At 36.0% G+C, this 17,638-nt stretch overlaps 3 protein-coding genes across 3 annotated transcripts; 2 read left to right on the plus strand and 1 right to left on the minus strand.

Annotated features, from left to right (window-relative positions):
- The first annotated feature begins 2,189 nt into the window (after nucleotides 1–2,189).
- LOC107868484 lies at nucleotides 2,190–13,782 on the plus strand. Its single transcript, XM_016715183.2, has 9 exons — nucleotides 2,190–2,523; nucleotides 2,628–5,139; nucleotides 7,804–7,957; nucleotides 8,036–8,124; nucleotides 10,664–10,902; nucleotides 11,217–11,303; nucleotides 11,882–11,981; nucleotides 12,731–12,923; nucleotides 13,236–13,782. The coding sequence occupies exons 2-9, from the start codon at nucleotides 3,076–3,078 to the stop codon at nucleotides 13,625–13,627; spliced, it is 3,318 nt and encodes a 1,105-aa protein (XP_016570669.2). The 5' UTR covers nucleotides 2,190–2,523; nucleotides 2,628–3,075; the 3' UTR covers nucleotides 13,628–13,782.
- Nucleotides 13,783–13,919: 137 nt separating this feature from the next.
- On the plus strand, nucleotides 13,920–16,596 carry LOC107868482. The gene has a single exon (XM_016715181.2). It carries the CDS (start codon nucleotides 14,939–14,941, stop codon nucleotides 16,007–16,009), a length of 1,071 nt encoding a protein of 356 aa, XP_016570667.2. The 5' UTR covers nucleotides 13,920–14,938; the 3' UTR covers nucleotides 16,010–16,596.
- A 101-nt stretch (nucleotides 16,597–16,697) lies between these two features.
- LOC107868483 (ferredoxin C 1, chloroplastic) lies at nucleotides 16,698–17,483 on the minus strand. The gene has a single exon (XM_016715182.2). The coding sequence runs from the start codon at nucleotides 17,297–17,299 to the stop codon at nucleotides 16,847–16,849; it is 453 nt and encodes a 150-aa protein (XP_016570668.2). The 5' UTR covers nucleotides 17,300–17,483; the 3' UTR covers nucleotides 16,698–16,846.
- Nucleotides 17,484–17,638: the final 155 nt, after the last annotated feature.

Here is a 17,638-nt window from a genome sequence, read left to right on the forward strand (position 1 = left end):
GAAGTTTAAGAAAATAAAAAAGACTTTTGAATCTTGTGGTCTTAAGTTAAAGATATGTCAAATGTACCAAAATGCCCTTCAATCTTGTGGTCTTAAATATGTCACGTGGAAAGTTAGAATTAAAAAGTTGCTAAAAAAGGAAAGGGTCATTTTTTTTAAATGGACTAAAATAGAAAGTAGGTCATTCTTTTTTCGCTGAAGTTTAGGTATATTTTTGACTCTTTTCCCTTTCTTTTTTATGTTTTAATGGCTATAAAATATTGCACAATTATGGTAGCTTCATTTAGCATACACTTGTTGTACTCACTTCAAAAAAAACTTATCAGGAAGATAAAAGCAACCTATTACATTCAATACAAGTAATGGAGCAATGCTTCTTGCATTGAAAGCAAAGAATGCTTATTAATATCATCATTGACCATCCCCAAATAAGCATTTAATTTGTTACACACAAGATTTACTTTTGGTCCCATAGTTATTGATAGAATTGTGATTTTGGTCCTTGTGATATTTGGTGTGAGCACATCTCACCTCAAATAAAAAAGTCAGCTCGGTGCACTAAAATTACTGCTATGCGCGGTGTACGGGAAAAGGTCCCACCATAGAGGTGTATTGTTTGCAACCTTATCTTGTATTTATATCGGAGACTGTTTTCAAAGCTTGAACTCATAACCTCCTGGTCACATGACTGTAGCTTAAACTCATATGTGGTTTAAACATATGTAAAAAGGATCAAAATCATGATTTCCCAATAAGGAGGGGACCAAAATTGTTATTATCTCTTCATTTGACTTTTTATTTTTCTAAGTTTAGCCAAATATTCATTCGATTGTTATCCTCATTGACCAAAGTTGTTACGATACACTCTAACTTCATAGGGGTTTTATTACCCCATGAACTCATTTCTAGCATATTTTTGTCATCTTTTCATGTTGACTCGACATCTTTACAACCTACGGGGTATTAGCAGCCGTTTTCATCTGTTGTTTCCCTCCCAAGGGCAGGTTCTTACGCATTAAACACCGTTTTCCGTGTTTCCCTTTTACATAAAATGGACCCACGTCAAAGGTGTCATGTCAACTAAAAAGATTGACAAAAGGTGCACGTCAACTAAAAAAGTTGACAAAAATGCGCTAAACTTTAATTCTAAAATAATAAGACCCCTGTAAAGTTGAAGTGTATCGTAACAAATTTGATCAATACTAGATGGTTTACTCAAACTCTCTTCAAAAGTTTGAAAGGAATATAAATAATACTAATAAAGAAAGGTTATAAAAGATGGCTTATTACAAAACAATGTTATGCACATGATCCATTATAGATTATGCTTAAAGGTATTTGTTTCAAAAACCACATGCATTGTTTTCTTTTAAGAAGTTTAGAATATTATTTTGAAGATGACATGAAACGTTTACAAAGTTAGAGGATTTTAACTTGATGAGTTCGACGTAAATGCATTGCACTTTTAAAATTACGAGTTCAGATCCAATATTAAATGAAATTTTAGTATGCTTTCACATAAAAATCTATATTCACGTTGAAAATGCTAAGTTTGGATGAATCAAAATTTGAAGCATTGAATCTTTTCACTTCGATAGATGAGGCATCTATATTACTAAACTATTAAATTAATCCATTACTATATTAGTAAAATATTTTTAAAAAAGTAATATGACGATTGATAATGGTATGGCTAGCAGTGGTGATTGTGGCGGGTGCCGATGGGATGGAGTTGGCTAATTGTGGTCTTATGAGTAGTATCGATTGGTGTTAGTGGGTTGATTGTGATAGCTATGATGGATATATTTTGAGCTAATTATTTCTTAAATTTTATCATATCATATTGTTGAATTCATGTTGTATAACAACGAGAAAAGAATTTAACAGAAAGTTCCTAACGACTAATTTGATTTGACGTGATCGCATGTTAGGTTATTTTCTTTTCTAAATTCATGTCATATAACAATGAAAAACCTCATAACGACCAATTTAACGAAAAGTTTCTAACGACCAAATTCATGTTATACAACAACAAAAAAACCTCATAATGGCCAATTTAACGAAATAACCAAATTCATGTTATATAACAACAAAAAAACCCATAACGATCAATTCAACGAAAAATTTGTAACGACCAAATTCACATTACATAACAACAAAAAACCCCATAAGGATCAATTTAACGAAATTTTTCTAATGAATAAATTCATGTTATATAACAACAAAAGACTCAATAACGACGAATATAACAAAAAACCCTCGTAACTACTGATTTAACGACTAAATTCATGTTATACAGCAACAAAAAACCCACTAATTTAACGAAAAGTTTCTAACGACCAATTGATAAATAATAAACATCCAAACAGAGTGTATACTGAAAGTAGAGCATATACAAAGGGAACCAATCCAATTTTTTTCTTCTCTTTGCCCAATCGATTTATTCGCCGGAGTAATAAATTCCGGTCAATTTTCCGGTGAAATTTCCAAATCGCCGACGATTTCCGTCCAGATTCCGTCCAGGTGATAATCACAGATTTTTATGTTTTGAATTTTTATCTCCAAAATGAGGATTTTCTGCCGATTTGTATCTAAATTTTGGTTTTTTTTGTTGTTTAATGTTTCAGATCTGCTAAATGTTGCATAATTGAAGGTAAAATCTGGAATTTTTGATGAATTTTTGGTAATTTTTGAATGTGAGGTTTTGATATTAATCGTATGAAGATGGAGGATAGTGTGATGAATATTTGGTAATTTTTGAGTGTGATTTTGCGTTAGAATTTGAGAATTCGTTTTGTATTAGTGTATGAAGATGGAGGATGGTGTGAAAATAAGGTAGAATTTGGAATTTTTAAATTTTGGTAATTTTTGAATGTGAGGTTATGAGATTGTGGCTTTGGATTAATTGAATGAAGATGAAGATAGTGTAATGAATTTTTGGTAATATTTGAGTGTGATTTTGAGAATTCGTTATGTATCAGTGTATGAAGATGGAGGATGGTGTGAAGATTTTTTTGGTAATTTTTGAATGTGAGTTTGTATGAGATTTTTGAGATTGCGGTTTTTATTGATCGTATGAAGATGGAGGATAGTGTGAGATCAGGAGGTGGTGTACTGAAGAAAAAAAGTTCATCTGGTTGTTTAATTATTAGAAAGAAAGATGATAGATTGGGGAGCATAGGAGGAGGGATAAGTTCTAGCAGACCTAAGTTTGTAATGAACGAGTACGAGTTGAGTGATGAGATATCAGAGTCAATTCAGAGAAAAAATGGCCGTGATTTTAGTAATGGTTCTGTTTTATATGGAAAAAGTAGCGTTAGAGATGGTGAATTTGGTAGGAATGTAAATTTGACTGATTTGAATAAGTATGAAGAATGTGATCTGAAAATGCAATTGAATGGGTATGGTGAGGAAAGATATAACATGGTTGAAAGAAGAGGTGGCTCGAGGGAGTTTGGGAGTGGGTCGAGGAGTTTAATGGGTGAGAAGAGGAGGGTTGCGTATATGGATAGTTCAAGTAGTTTTTCGGGTAGTAGGACAAAGGGCGATGGAAATGGATTAAAGAGAAGGTGTGGTTTGTTAGAGGATGAAATGCATGTGCCCATTTCATTGCCTAGAGAAGATTCTCGTGAATCGATCAGAGTGCAAGGGAAAAATGGGGTATTGAAGATTATGGTCAATAAGAAGAAGAAGTTAGACTCAATGCCCAAGGAATATGATCCTATTGAAACTGAAAGTAGAAAAGGTTCTTGGTCGGCGGATGTTGTCAAGAGGAATTTACTAGCCTGTCCGTCCTTTTACTCGGGTCCTAAACTACCTGAAAAGCAACCTTTGTCTATTCAAACAGAGGGAAATGAGCTGAAACCAGAAAAACCTTTGTTGGGTAAAAGCACCCATTTAGCGGCCTTTGAAAAAGATGAGACCGATACATCACTTAAGTTGGCACCTCCTAGTTTGCAGCCTGCAAGCCCAGCAACACGGGTGCTGAAGGAAGAAAGCAGATTCCTGGTGTCTGAAGATGTTACTCCTGCTAAAAGAAAAGATGGGAAAGTGAATCGAGGTGGGAGCACTGAGAAGCAGCAGTTGCGAGAGCGAATAAGGGGAATGCTCATTGAAGCTGGATGGATCATTGATTATAGACCAAGAAAGAATCGAGAATATCTGGATGCAGTGTACATTAATCCTAGTGGAACAGCCTATTGGTCAATAATTAAAGCCTATGAAGCATTTCAAAAACGATCGGAGGTAGTTTCAGGTAAAAGTAAACCTGATGGCAGCTCTTGTTCATTTCCCCCAATATCAGATGATTTAATTAATAAACTTACCAGGCAAACACGGAAAAAGATTGAGAAAGAAATGAAAAAGAAAATAAAAGATGATGGCAAGAGAAAAGATCCTAAACAGACTTCTGTGAGGGAGTCTGTGTTGGGCACAGGCAGTGATCAGCATGAGAAGAAGTTCGATAGCTATATGAAGAAGAAAGATAAGTTGCTGCAAGGAAAATTACATGCATCAGACCAGGAAAGTGGGGATAATTCAAGTGATAACTCATTGAACGTAAGGAGACTTACACAGGATATGGCTTGGAAAGTATCTGCTGGAGTTGCTTCAAATTCAATACATGGAAAAAAATTTAAATTAATTGGGCGATGTACATTGCTGGCCCGTCATTCTGACAAGGGGGAAAATTCAGATAGTGATAGATACGTTCCATATACTGGAAAAAGAACCTTATTGTCCTGGTTGATTGACACCGGAACATTGAAGTTGAGACAGAAAATTCAATATGTAAACCGTAAAAGGACAACAGTAAAATTAGAAGGTTGGATCACACAAGATGGTGTCCACTGTGGTTGCTGTAGTAAAATCCTTCCAGTTTCAAGATTTGAGCTTCATGCAGGAAGTAAACGGCATCAACCATTTCAGAACATATTTTTAGAGTCTGGAGCTTCCTTAATAGAGTGCTTGGTTGACGCATGGAATCAGCAAAAGGAATCTGATCGCCAGGATTTCTACAACATAGACATTGATGGTGATGATGGTGAAGATGATGCTTGTGGCATTTGCGGTGACGGTGGGGACCTAATATGTTGTGATGGTTGCCCATCAACTTTTCATCAGAGCTGTCTAGGAATACAAGTATGTGTCAATTAGAATATGCTCTCTTAACTTCACTGCTATTTCTTATCCGTCACTATTGCTATGTATTATCAAGGTTGGAGCCACTGATAAGTTTCTGGTTCAACCAGTAGTTCTGGCTCAAAATCCTTATTTGTATTAAAAGTTTCATTTAATGTGTTTAAATAATTTATGTAGAACCCAGTAAGCAAAAATTATTGTGGTGCAGAACTCATAAACTAAATATCCTGGACTCGTCTCTGCATACTGTCAATGTCATAGTTCTCCGCACACTTCATCTTTCCTTTATGTGACGTTAATTATTGTAAATTTGGTACTGGTATTACCAAAATGACATTTTGAGCATGTGAATTGACTCATCCCCATGCCTAACTTTGGAACATTGTGTAGGAAGAACTTTTGAATTTGATCAATGAGGCAAAGTAGGAGAGAAAAAAGACCGCACAGGTGGACAGGGGGTTAAATTTATACAAAGTAGGAAAAAGACACTGGTGCAAGTTTTTCTTGGTTTGTAATTCCATTTATAATCTCTGTCCTAGGGTAAAAAGAACAAAAGACGGGTAAGAACTTTTTAGTTGTGAGCACCCAAGGGTGTGGCCTAGCGATCAATGAAGTGGGTTGACAGCTATGAGGTCTCAGGTTCAAATCCCAACAAAGACAAAGAACACTTTTCTTCTCATCTGTGCTAGCCTTAGTGGAGAAGTTTTTTGGTACCTGATGCTGGTGGGAGGTGGCAAGTATCCCATTGAATTAGTCGAGGTGCGTGATGAAAAAAAAAGAACTTTTTAGTTTTGATGCAAGTCTTCAGTTGAATCCATTCCATTGCTTTTTCTAGATTTCTCTGGAGTAGGTTTGCACTTTTATGGTTGCAGTATCCATCTTAGCAATTTACTGTCTTCATTGTCGTTTGTGCGATTAAACTGGGTATATTGTTGTTGTTGTACTGTCCATTTATAGTTAACCATTGAATTTGAACCCGCTGCATCCATCCCGCATGCACTCCTTAAGGGAAACGATAGAAAGGAACCATGTTATCTTTACCTTGTGAACCAAGAAAAATAAAAAGAAAGAAGACAAAAGTAAAAGAAAGGAGCCAAGTTACAAAGACAATCAATGATAAAGCTAACACTAGCCAATTCTTGATCCATTATCTTCAGTGTAAGCTCTGTCAGCTGACCATGTTCTGACCAAAACTCATCAGTTAAATTGATTGTTGAACTGTTTTATAGATTAACTGTATCTCTTTCCCTCCTTCAAATGAACTGTTTAAAATTGTTCATTGTGTCAGCCATAATATGGAAGACAACCATGTGAATGAACATTATTTTTAGGATTTTCATTACTTACCAAAAATAGTTGTTAGTATATTAGTTTCTTAGGGAAGTTCCGTCTGGTGGAGCTACAGTGTGCCAAGGGTGGTCACCCTTTGCCGGAAAATTATACTGTGCATATAGTTAAAATGCTATTTGATATGGTTATATAATAAGTTCTAAACACCCTTAAAACAACTTGATGAGGTAGCTCAGTGGTGGAGGGTGTTCGCGCAAAGCGAAGGCATAGCCTCGGTGCAGGTTCGATTCCCTACCGTTGCAGTCTTTACTTTTATTTTTTTAAAAAACACACATAACCAACCTCACACGCTAACTTTTCCACCAAGCTCGTTCCATTTTTTTTTGATCAAGACCAAGCTTATTCCTATTTATTGCTCAGTAATATTAGAATCATAAGAGAGAAAGAGGAATAAATTGATAAGGATCAAAATTGATCCCTTAATATAAGGATAATTGATTACTTTCTATATCTATTAATTAAGTAATTTCGTGCTATAATAGTTAATAAATCTATTATTTTTGAATTGTTATTTATTAAAATAATTCTTAATTAGTGACCTACAATATAAAAATCTCTTAAATGAATAAAAATATCAATAGCCAATTGGATTCCCGACCAATGTTTCTTTAAATTTCTTTTATTTTTCATTCAGTTTTCAAATAAAACTTAAAAGTAATTCTACAACTCTGCAAAAATTGAAAGCGGAAATGCTCCACAAAGAAATTAAAAAAAGTTCTAGTCTGATTCTGGTCTCTGTTCTTCGTGTCTCACTGCAATCGTTGTCGTGCCAGAGGCTGGTGAAAGCTTAATCTAAAAGTGGATTCTTTTTTGACTGAACTCTCTTCTCTACTTCTCTTTTTTTCCCCTCCGTCCGTTCACTTCATATTAAATTAAATATGAACTAATTTTTTTTAAAAATATTGGGGGTAGGGAAAGGGGAATAGGGGAGGGGATTACAATGCGGGGAATCAAACTCTCACCAACAAGGTGGAAGTTCAGGTAACTAACTAACTAAGCTACTAAATTCCCCAAAAAGAACTTATTAGTGCTAAATATTACGCATTTTGATTTTAAAAATATTTGGTGCATCCATTCATAAAAAAAAGACAATTACTAATATTGCGTAGTTTGATTTTAAAATTTCAGATGCATCCCTTTGTGTTCCATCTCTATTAAACACATGTGCTTTTAGTAATTTACTTATATCATGTGCATGAATCTGATGATTGATGAGCTTTTCTGCTTACTCTTTATGATCATGCTTCCCAATTTGAACCTATAACAGAATTTTCAGTAAGCAGCTTGGCATTTACATGCTTCCTCTTGGTGCAGATACTTCCTCCAGGCCTTTGGCATTGTCCAAATTGCACTTGCAAATTTTGTGGGGCTGCTAGTAGAAACCATGCTGAGGATAGTAGAAACCATGCTGAGGATAGTGAGAGAACTGTCAATGAATTTCTTTCTTGCAGCCTCTGTGACAAAAAATGTAAAGTGTACTTTTCTGCTAGTTTTTGTCACATTTATTGTCTATATTTGAGCTGGATTCTTAGATTTCCCTTTGCAGATCACAGATCATGCAGTTTGGAGATGAATGCTTTACCTGCTATTTCCAATAATCCATCTGCTACATTCTGTGGGCAGAAATGCCAGGAGGTATTGTCTTATTCTGTTTGTGAGTTCTTTTATCGTGTTAAGATCATGAAGCAGAGGTATCAAATAGTGCAAACTTTACGAATTAGTGTGCAGTCAGCGCTGTTTTTTAAGTATGTTTCCACTTTTTATCCCAGAGGAGTCTGCATAAGCTCCTATGCATTATTTTTTTTTAGGACAAACCCATCGACAACCCCCTAAACTTGGCACCATCTTTCACTTTGGCACCTCAAGTGGACGTTGTTCACTTTTGGCACCTCAAGTAGCCATAAAGTGTGTCATTTTGGCATCTTTTGCTGATTCAGCAAAGAGGGTGTATCACACCCGCTTTTGGGCGCGTGACAGGGGTATTTTTGTAATTTTTTCATCTTTCTTCTCTTTCTTCTTCACTCTTTCAACCCATTAATTCTCTACCATTTTTTTCCTTTTCTTAATACATGTCTATGCTAATTTTCCCTTGGTTGATTGAATTAACAAAGAAAAAAAAGAATGATTAAACCAAGAATCATCTTCTTTAACCTCCATTAATGAGCTTTTTTAAGTGAGAAATTTGCAGCTATGGCACTTGTCGGAATTCTTTGGTGTCACCAAAATTTCCCTTTTCTTGAACTCTATTGACATATTTGAGCCTTAACTTTTTTAAAAATTAGAAAAAATTAATTAACAAAAAAACACGGATACTGTTGAGATTTTTGCAGCCATGGAATGTCCGAAGACAAGTTGTAATGAGTACTTAAGAATTGTTGGTTGTTGTAACGGTCTTATTTGTTTGTCTGATGATTATGATAAGTATAAGGATATTGTTGTGTTGTGGAAGTGTTATCCGTTCATATGTGAAATATACTATCCGTTAACCTATAGATGCACTTCATGTGAACCGGTCAATGACCACAACAACAAGAAGTCAACAACAGCATACCTAGTGTATTCCCACAAAGTGGGATCTGGTGAGGGTAAAGCGTACGTAGTCCATACCACTACCTCAGATAAACGAGATAAACGGGAACACGAAGAACAACAAAATGAGGAAACGAAAAGAAAAGAAAAATAAAGATAGATAGACACTAAATAGGAAGCGAAATCAATTAAAGGGTGTTTTAAACCCAAAAATCTCAATCAAAGTAATCATACAAGGCACCTAATCGCCTATGATAACCACGAGGGAAATCTATTCACCTCGGAACCACTGCCTCTAAGCAATTCACCAACAAAATCTTGTACCAAGCTCTTAATACACTCACTCAAGAGTTTTACAATCTCAATATCAATATTCATTTTTGAAACTCTCAATATCAATATTCATCAAAGTCTAAAACTAAAGAAATGACTAAGACATCTATATATAGACTGCCTTATTGCATAAATGGACCAAAAATGACACCTTAAAGCTCTTATAAAAATAGCCACTAGTTGCAAGATGAAGATGATCCACAGTCAAACCGACGGTCCGTCATCTCAGCCGTCGCAGCTTGGCAGTATGCTTACTTCCTCTTCCTTGCTCCGATGGACCTCTCAAGCTCCAAGCTATCATCCAAACTTGATTCTCAAGCTTCATACCTTTATTCCTAGCACCCGCCAAGCCTCCAAAGTTGTGAATTGATGACAAGTTCACCAACTCCTTAGTTCGGTCTCGTTTGTATAGCTTTGATGAAACTCGATTTGCATCGGTGCTGATTCATAAGTGTGAAACTATGGTAAGCAAAAGTGTCAAAAGGGGACAGGGAAAATCACATGGAAGGAAGTGGTCTCAAAAGACCTCCAAATGTTTGGTATCAATACAGACTTAGCTAAGGAAAGGACACAGTGAAAGAAAAAAGGTCCATATAGATGATAACTACTAGTTGCTAAAAAATTTACACTTGTATGGAACTTGTGTTATTATTATTATTAGTTTAGTATTATCAACATATTTTTCAGTTTTATTTTATTTGTTATGATGATGATATGGTTGACCTTAAATGAAGAAATGTGGATTCATATGGCCGAACCGAACTTGTTTGGTTCTGAGCCGTAGTTGTTGTTGTTTCCTCTAGAGTGATCTGAGAAGTGTGAATTTTCCTTGATAGTTTTTGTTCCCCAAATTTCTAATGCTCTATTACATCCTATCTTAAAATGAATAGTTGTCATATAAAAATAAATGATGTCTGTCTTAGGATTCTAAATATATTCATCATCATTCTAATAGTTACAACATGTAGTGTTTATCATGTAGTTTCTAAACATCTGGTTTCATTTTTAGAAAGACAAATATATCTGTTTGATCTTTTTCCAAAACCGAGTCAACTGACTTTTGAATCGAAATAGTATAATCAAATTTTGATAGAGGGATTTACAGTTTAAGATGATATCTTGGCAACTTTATCATTGATCTTTTTTCCTGCTATAACGGTGAAAGACTGTTCTCTCTCTCTCTCTCTCTCTCTCTCTCTCTCTCTCTCTCTCTTTCTTTTTTGCTTTTCACTGTCCGTCTCATATCAGAGTTGGGATCTCCAATGGGATTTGTATTTTAATGTCTTCTCTTATTTTTCTTCTCTTGTTACAGCTATATGACCATTTACAGAATATTCTTGGTGTCAAACATGAACTTGAAGGAGGATTCTCATGGTCCCTGATTCAACGAACAGATTTGGAGTCAGATACTTCTCGTCACCTCTTTCCTCAACGGGTGGAGTGCAATTCTAAGCTAGCTGTTTCACTGGCTGTCATGGATGAATGTTTCGTGCCCATTGTCGACAGGAGAAGCAGGATAAATATTATTCACAACGTTCTCTACAACATTGGGTATGCAGTTTTTGTAATTCTGTCAAGTGTTCTTAAATTTCCTGATAACAAATTTATGGACACTCATTATTTGTTTAATCTGAGAAGGAGCTGGCTGATTGATTTGATTTGGCCATTTTGGTTTGCACTGATCTTTCATATTTTATTTTGTTGTGAGTGCAGTTTCTACATTGGGTTTATGAAAGTAACATATATAACTACATATGTCGGGCCCTTCCCCGGACCCTGCGCATAGCAGGAGCTTTAGTGCACCGGGCTGCCCCTTTTTTTTCATTACTGAGTAGCTATCTGAAATTGTTCTCTTTCCTATGCAGCTCAAATTTTAGTCGGCTGAATTTCCGTGGCTTCTACACTGCAATTCTGGAAAAGGGCGATGACATAATATCTGCTGCATCTATAAGGTATGATGGATTGCTCAAATTTGTTAATATTTGACAATGCGAGTTTGTTTTTTGGATCTGAAGAGGTTGGGCACAAGATATTGTGGTGTGTTTTTTAAAAGCTAAATAATCTTAGATTTCTGGCAGATGCAATCAAATTCCTTGCACAAATCATTATGATCTTTGATAAAATTCCTTTTTTTTAAAGCACGTGCACTGATTAAAGTGTAAACTTATATCCAACTAGTAATCTTTGTCCGAGTTGGACTGAATCTGTCTCATCTTTTTAGGTGTAGCTAGTGGCTCCAGATCACTGGCTGAAGGATTTTTTTTTGTTTGGGTGTCATAGCCTTATGAATGCTATCTAGAATGACGATTGCATACTTTTTATCAGTACCTTGCAGTTCTATCTTTTTATCCCCGACCTTAGTATTTCAAGTAGAAATGTAGCAGAACTAGGCTAGTCATCAGATTCTCAGTTTTACTTAATTGTTAAAACACTTCTTGCTTTCCCTTTTTCTTATGCATCATCTGTGCTTTTGCTGTGTTTATTCATGCCTTTCCTATCAGTAAATATGTTTTCACTGGTTGTCTGATAGGATCCGTGGAACACAGCTTGCAGAAATGCCATTCATTGGGACCAGGAATATATATAGGCAACAAGGGATGTGTCGTAGACTGTTTTATGCTATTGAGACGGTATGTCAATTACTGTGCTAATTATATTTTCTTTATGCTTCTAATTCTTTCTGCTATTTTTATGCATAAATTTTTTTCGAAGGGTAGCATATCGGACCTACTGTCGGATGTATCCCATGTTTCTCTATATTAATGCTACTCCTATTGTTAATTATTTTGGTAATTCATAATAAAGAATTTATTGGAGAGGGAACTATCCAATTTGCTTTTCAGCGCTAGCTGTTTCACTCTTCCAAACTAACATATTGACAATTAACTCATCTTTGTTGCACAAAATTTATCAAAGTCTGCCTTTATTGTGGAACATTGTCTATGCAAGAAATATGTCAAAGAAGATGGCTTTAAGAAGTGTAAAATGCCATAGGACAAAAACTGTCTCAATTGTATTCACTTGCAGTATTTGAAATGTATTAGAAGATCTTTCAAGTTTTTAGCTGAAAGCACATTATTTTATCAACCTGATTAACAGTAATATCGTTGTGAAACAAGCAACATGATATAGCTTAGGTCATTTGTCGTCTTATTTTCAATTCCCAGTATGAGATTTAATGTTGTCCAATCTCATCAGGCTGATCTTTTTATGAATACCCTGAAGGTTATGTGAATGTCTTGCCTGTTTTAATTATCCTGTGCGTCTGTGCAAAATTCGTTCAGAAAATTCCAACAGCATGTTCATCATGCGCATCAATTATGTCTTGTATATGTCGTTTATTATTAGACCACCAATCGTTTTTACATCCTCCATCCAGGTCCTCTCCACTTTAAAAGTTGAGAAGTTAATCATTCCTGCTATATCTGAGCATCTGCATACCTGGGCCAAGGTATTTGGATTCGATGAACTTGAGGAATCAAACAAGCAAGAATTGAAATCCATCAATTTGTTAGTATTTCCTGGGACAGACATGTTGCAAAAGAAGATACCGAAGAAAGGCGTGCAAGAGGGTAATAGGATAATTATCTATCCTGCTTCCTCTTTGTTTCTTCAACAATTCTCTTTTTCAGTAAATATCTTTTCGGTTAGTATTTGAAGGGGAGCCTTGGAGTAACTGATAAAGTTGTTGCCGTGTGACCAGGAGGTTACGGGTTCAAGCCTTGGAAACAGCCTCTTGCAGAAATGCAAGGTGAGGCTGCGTACAATACACCCTTGTGGTGGGGCCCTTCCCTGGACCTTGCGCATAGCTGGAGCTTTAGTGCATCAGGCTGCCCTTTTATCTTTTCTGTCAGTATTTGTGACTTGGATGGCATTTTCTGCAGCTTGTGAGTTGCAACAAAGTCATCCTCTGTCGCCTGCTTTGGTCGAAAAAGCAGATCAGGAATCATCCATCAGGCGCGATGGACATCTGCATGATGGCGTATGTATGAACACAGTCGAAAACCCGGATGACAGGTTTGGTTCTCCAGCTTCTGCAGTTCAGTTAAGTGATAGCACTGTGGTTAGAGCACAAGGTGGTGGTTGTGAGTCAGATACCCAAATCTCCAGTAAGGAGGTAACCAAGAATTTTGCTGAATCAGCCACAAAGTGGATGCTCTCTTCTCTTCCATCCAGCACAAGCGACGACAATCAGGGTTGGCTCAAGGATGAGGCTAGTAAAATGTTTGCTTTAGGCCCCAAAAATCTCAAGCCCTCGAAAATTATTAATTGTTAATTTTATGATTTTTTTTTTCTTTTTGGCAATATTGAATATAGTAAAAAAAATATTATTATTGAAATATTTTGAAACTTTTGAACAATTTGTGGGGGTCCTAAATCCCCCTTAAACAATTTTAAAGTAGTAGTATAAATAGAACATTTTTGGTTCAATAGCAGGTGCAAGAAAGAGAGAGCATCACGCAGCATCAGCCATTAGTGGCGGAGTCAGGATTTTCACTTAAGGAGTTCTTAAGCGAATATATGAACTAATCGGAGGGGTTCAATCTTTACTATATATATATATAATAATAACTTTAATCATGGATATATAACATAATTTTTCGTCGAAGGAGGCTCGGATGAACTCCTTAGTCCAAGGGTAGCTCTGCCCCTGTTTGCCACGTGGTCAATTCATTTAATTTTATATTTTATTTATTTGTTGTTTAAACAAGTGGGGAGTGGGGTAGGGGAAAGGGAGCATCAAGGATGTGATATCGATAGTTTATTCTAATACAAGCATTGGTGATTGTTCTCACATATTCAAAACTCGTAATATATAGGTAACACGAAGGTAACTTTGTCATTGCTCCAAGACTTTTCTTCTCTAATTTTAACATAATGACATTATTTTATGGCCACAAAGATGTTTATTTTAGATCACAATTCTCAAAAATAGTTTTTACATTAACACAAATTTTATTAAGAAAAAAAATAATAACAATAATTAGAACCAAATTGAGTTTGTAGCAAAAGTTTGAGGGTCAATTTATAATTGCATAAAATATACTTTCACTCAAAATATGACTGCTTATATAAGCTATATCTTTCTTTTTTTTTAGCCCAAATTATTTACTCTATACTTTTTTAGCTCAAATTCTCTTTATAAATCTGTACAAATCAATATTTGCTAAACCCCACAAATAATTTATGTTCAAATATATATATATAAATGAAACTCAATCCAGACCACAGTAATCATTGCCTACCAACTGTTTGATAAATTGTCTCAATGAAATTTGAAGCCTGGACATTGATTTTCTTATGCTGTTTAGACTACATAGGCGAATCCAAGATTTGAAATTTATGAGTTACTACGACTACCTAATAAAAATGATAGAACACTCGCCGATAAGGTGAAAGTTCAGATCGTCAATCAACTGAATTACTAAGATTCTCCGGTCTTCAATCAAGATTTGAAATTTATGAGTTCCTACGACAATCTAATAAGAATAGGGGAGGGGAATACAAGGCGGTGATAGAACGCTCGCCAATAAGGTAAAAGTTCAGGTAGCTAATCAACTGAACTACTAAGATTCTCCGGTCTTCAATGTCGTTCGTGTTCTTGAGAAGAAAACTCATCAACTTGTCTTGCTTACTCAATTCACAATGTCCTTTAAGAGTATGTTCATATTCCTCAAGAACCACAAGAGCTTGTCAAGAAAATGAATTTTTCGTCGAGGATAGTAAACCACGGTGTCTTGGAGTTTTTCATCTTTCGCCATTGTATACGGATAACAAGGATTCGTTGAAGGATTGCAGGATTGAACTAGTGGATAATGAGACGTGGAGCGTGTCCTCTGGCTTAGCTGAGGCGTGGAGAGGTAAAACAAATGTTGCATCGAAGGGAAGTCCTTCATTTAGTCAAGTGGACGAGATTGATGATGGGGCGAACTGTTATGATGACGATGATCCTGATTTTGACGATATTGAGGATATGAGGATACGCGGGAACTTGTTTTACAAGCTTGATAAAGATTCAAAGGAATATGAAGAATATAAGTTCGACTTCCATAGAAGGAATAAGAACCAGGATAATGGAAATGACTGCCCTAAAGAGAAGGAAAAAGCAAGTAATGTTTCCGCTTCTGAGGTCGAGAAAATTCTAAAGGGTGTGGATGAGAAGAAACAACGCAAGAAGGAGAAATCAAGCTATCAATCTGAATTTTCAGTGGACAGATCGGTGTTAGCTGATACGGCTGAACTTCAGGATTTTCAGCTAAAGAGGTCAAGGGTTCCGACTTTTAATCAGCTTACTGCCCCTTATCATGAGCCCTTTTGTTTGGATATTTTTGTTTCAAAAGGTTCGGTAAGTGCTAGCATCATCCATAGAGCAACTAGCAAGGTTGTTGCTGTGGCACATTCTATCTCCAAGGACATGAAATTTGACTTGGGATCGACGAAGAATAGAGCTACTTGTTCTGCTGTAGGGAAAGTTCTGGCTCAAAGAGCCTTGGCTGATGATATTCATAATGTAGTTTATACGCCAAGGACGGGGGAGAAATTGGAGGGGAAACTTGAGATTGTTCTTCAGTCCGTCATTAACAATGGAATCAATGTGAAGGTGAAGATTAAGCAGAGGAAAATCAAGAAACATGGCTTCCACCGCCCAACATCTTAGGCGGTGATCCTACATTACTATTCAACAAGGCAAGTATTGTTGCGCGTAATCGTGATGGGTTTCATTGAAACTTGATTTAGGAAAGTGAATTGGGTCTTTTGCTTTATAAAGTTGCTTAATCGGCAAACTGACAAGGAGTGGAATCATGCAAAGATTCAAGAGTCCGGTACTAGTATTTTGACAAATGCAGACGAAATCAAAACTGACAAGATTTTTCAACGCCTTTCAAGCTCACAAACGGAGCAGTGTAGTAAGTGGAACAAGGTTAGAATTGCATTACCCTTTTTGCAAGGCTGCAGTTGATCACTGGAGAAGTTTCATTAGTAGTTACAAACTTGGGAATAAATCTTTTACTTCCTGCAATTTGTGTTCTTTTCGTGATCAAACATTGCGTTTACTGTAGAAATCTGGTTTACATGTTCGCTTTACTTGTAATTAGTATGATAAAACGATCAAAATTTGGCAATTTCTAAATAGATTGTCTGAGACCTTAGCACACCTTTAATCTATGTAGGATCAACAACAGTTCTATTGATCCATTTATTTGTGCAAATGCCTTATGCTGATATGAATAGTATATTTTTGTTTGATTTCATTCTCCTGAAGATAGGAATTAAACGTGAGCTGTTGTGTGTTCATACTTCGCTGCAGAATGGTGTCCGAAAGAAAACACTGACAGATAATCATATAGTTGAAATGGCTTTTAAGATTTTTTTTTTAAATAGCAACAAACATTACATGCTTTTTTCATTGAATTTCTCAAGAGGTACAACATCTTGTATCAGTTTTACATCAGTCAAAAATGGAATAACAACAATAGGCTCGTCGTCTTCATGTTCAATCATCGGCAGTTGCGAGTTGCAGAGACAAAAGCTCTTCTTCAGGTATAACTCTAATGTGACAATCTGATCTTGGATATGCTGCACATAGTAATGCATAACCTCTCTCCACAACATCATCACTTAGCATACCTTCACTTTGATCAACTTTCCCACTTAGAAGCTTTGCTGGACAAGTCATGCACACTCCTAGCTTACAGTCGTACGGTACAGACATGCCAACGTCAAGTGCCTTCGACAATATTGTCTCATCAGGTTCAACCTCCAACTCTGTTGTTTTACCTTCATGATCTACTAATACTTTATAAGCCCGGACAATGCTAGATACTCGACGATTTTTGATTCTCCTGACTGCCCAGGGATTGTTTAGCTGAATAGCAGCAAGAGTAGCTTGCTTTCTTGTTGGAATGAGAGTTGAAGATGGAGAGGTTGTAAATTGAATTGTTGCCATGGTGAGTGAGGAAAATGTGGTGTGAAAGATTTTGTTGGTGTGGATAAGATGTGTTGATGAGATGATAAGGTTCTTTTGTGAATTAGTTGGTGGAATTTTGGTTTACAAATGAGCCTATGGGCTAGTCATGTTTGTCTTTGTTGTTACTAAGTTTGTGGAAATTTGGGCTGCATTTGCTGGTCTTACCAATTTGGGCTCTAGTGTTGATCTAAACTTAAACTATCATCATTAAAAGGGTACTTACCATTATATAGCAAAATGGAATGATGTATCTGTACATATTTCAAACTTTAACTATCCAGCAGGTGTACACAAATCGAACCGATCGATAAACCAAAC

The sequence above is a fragment of the Capsicum annuum genome, chromosome 4 (genome assembly GCF_002878395.1).
Source record: "Capsicum annuum cultivar UCD-10X-F1 chromosome 4, UCD10Xv1.1, whole genome shotgun sequence".
Taxonomy (NCBI): Eukaryota; Viridiplantae; Streptophyta; class Magnoliopsida; order Solanales; family Solanaceae; genus Capsicum; species Capsicum annuum.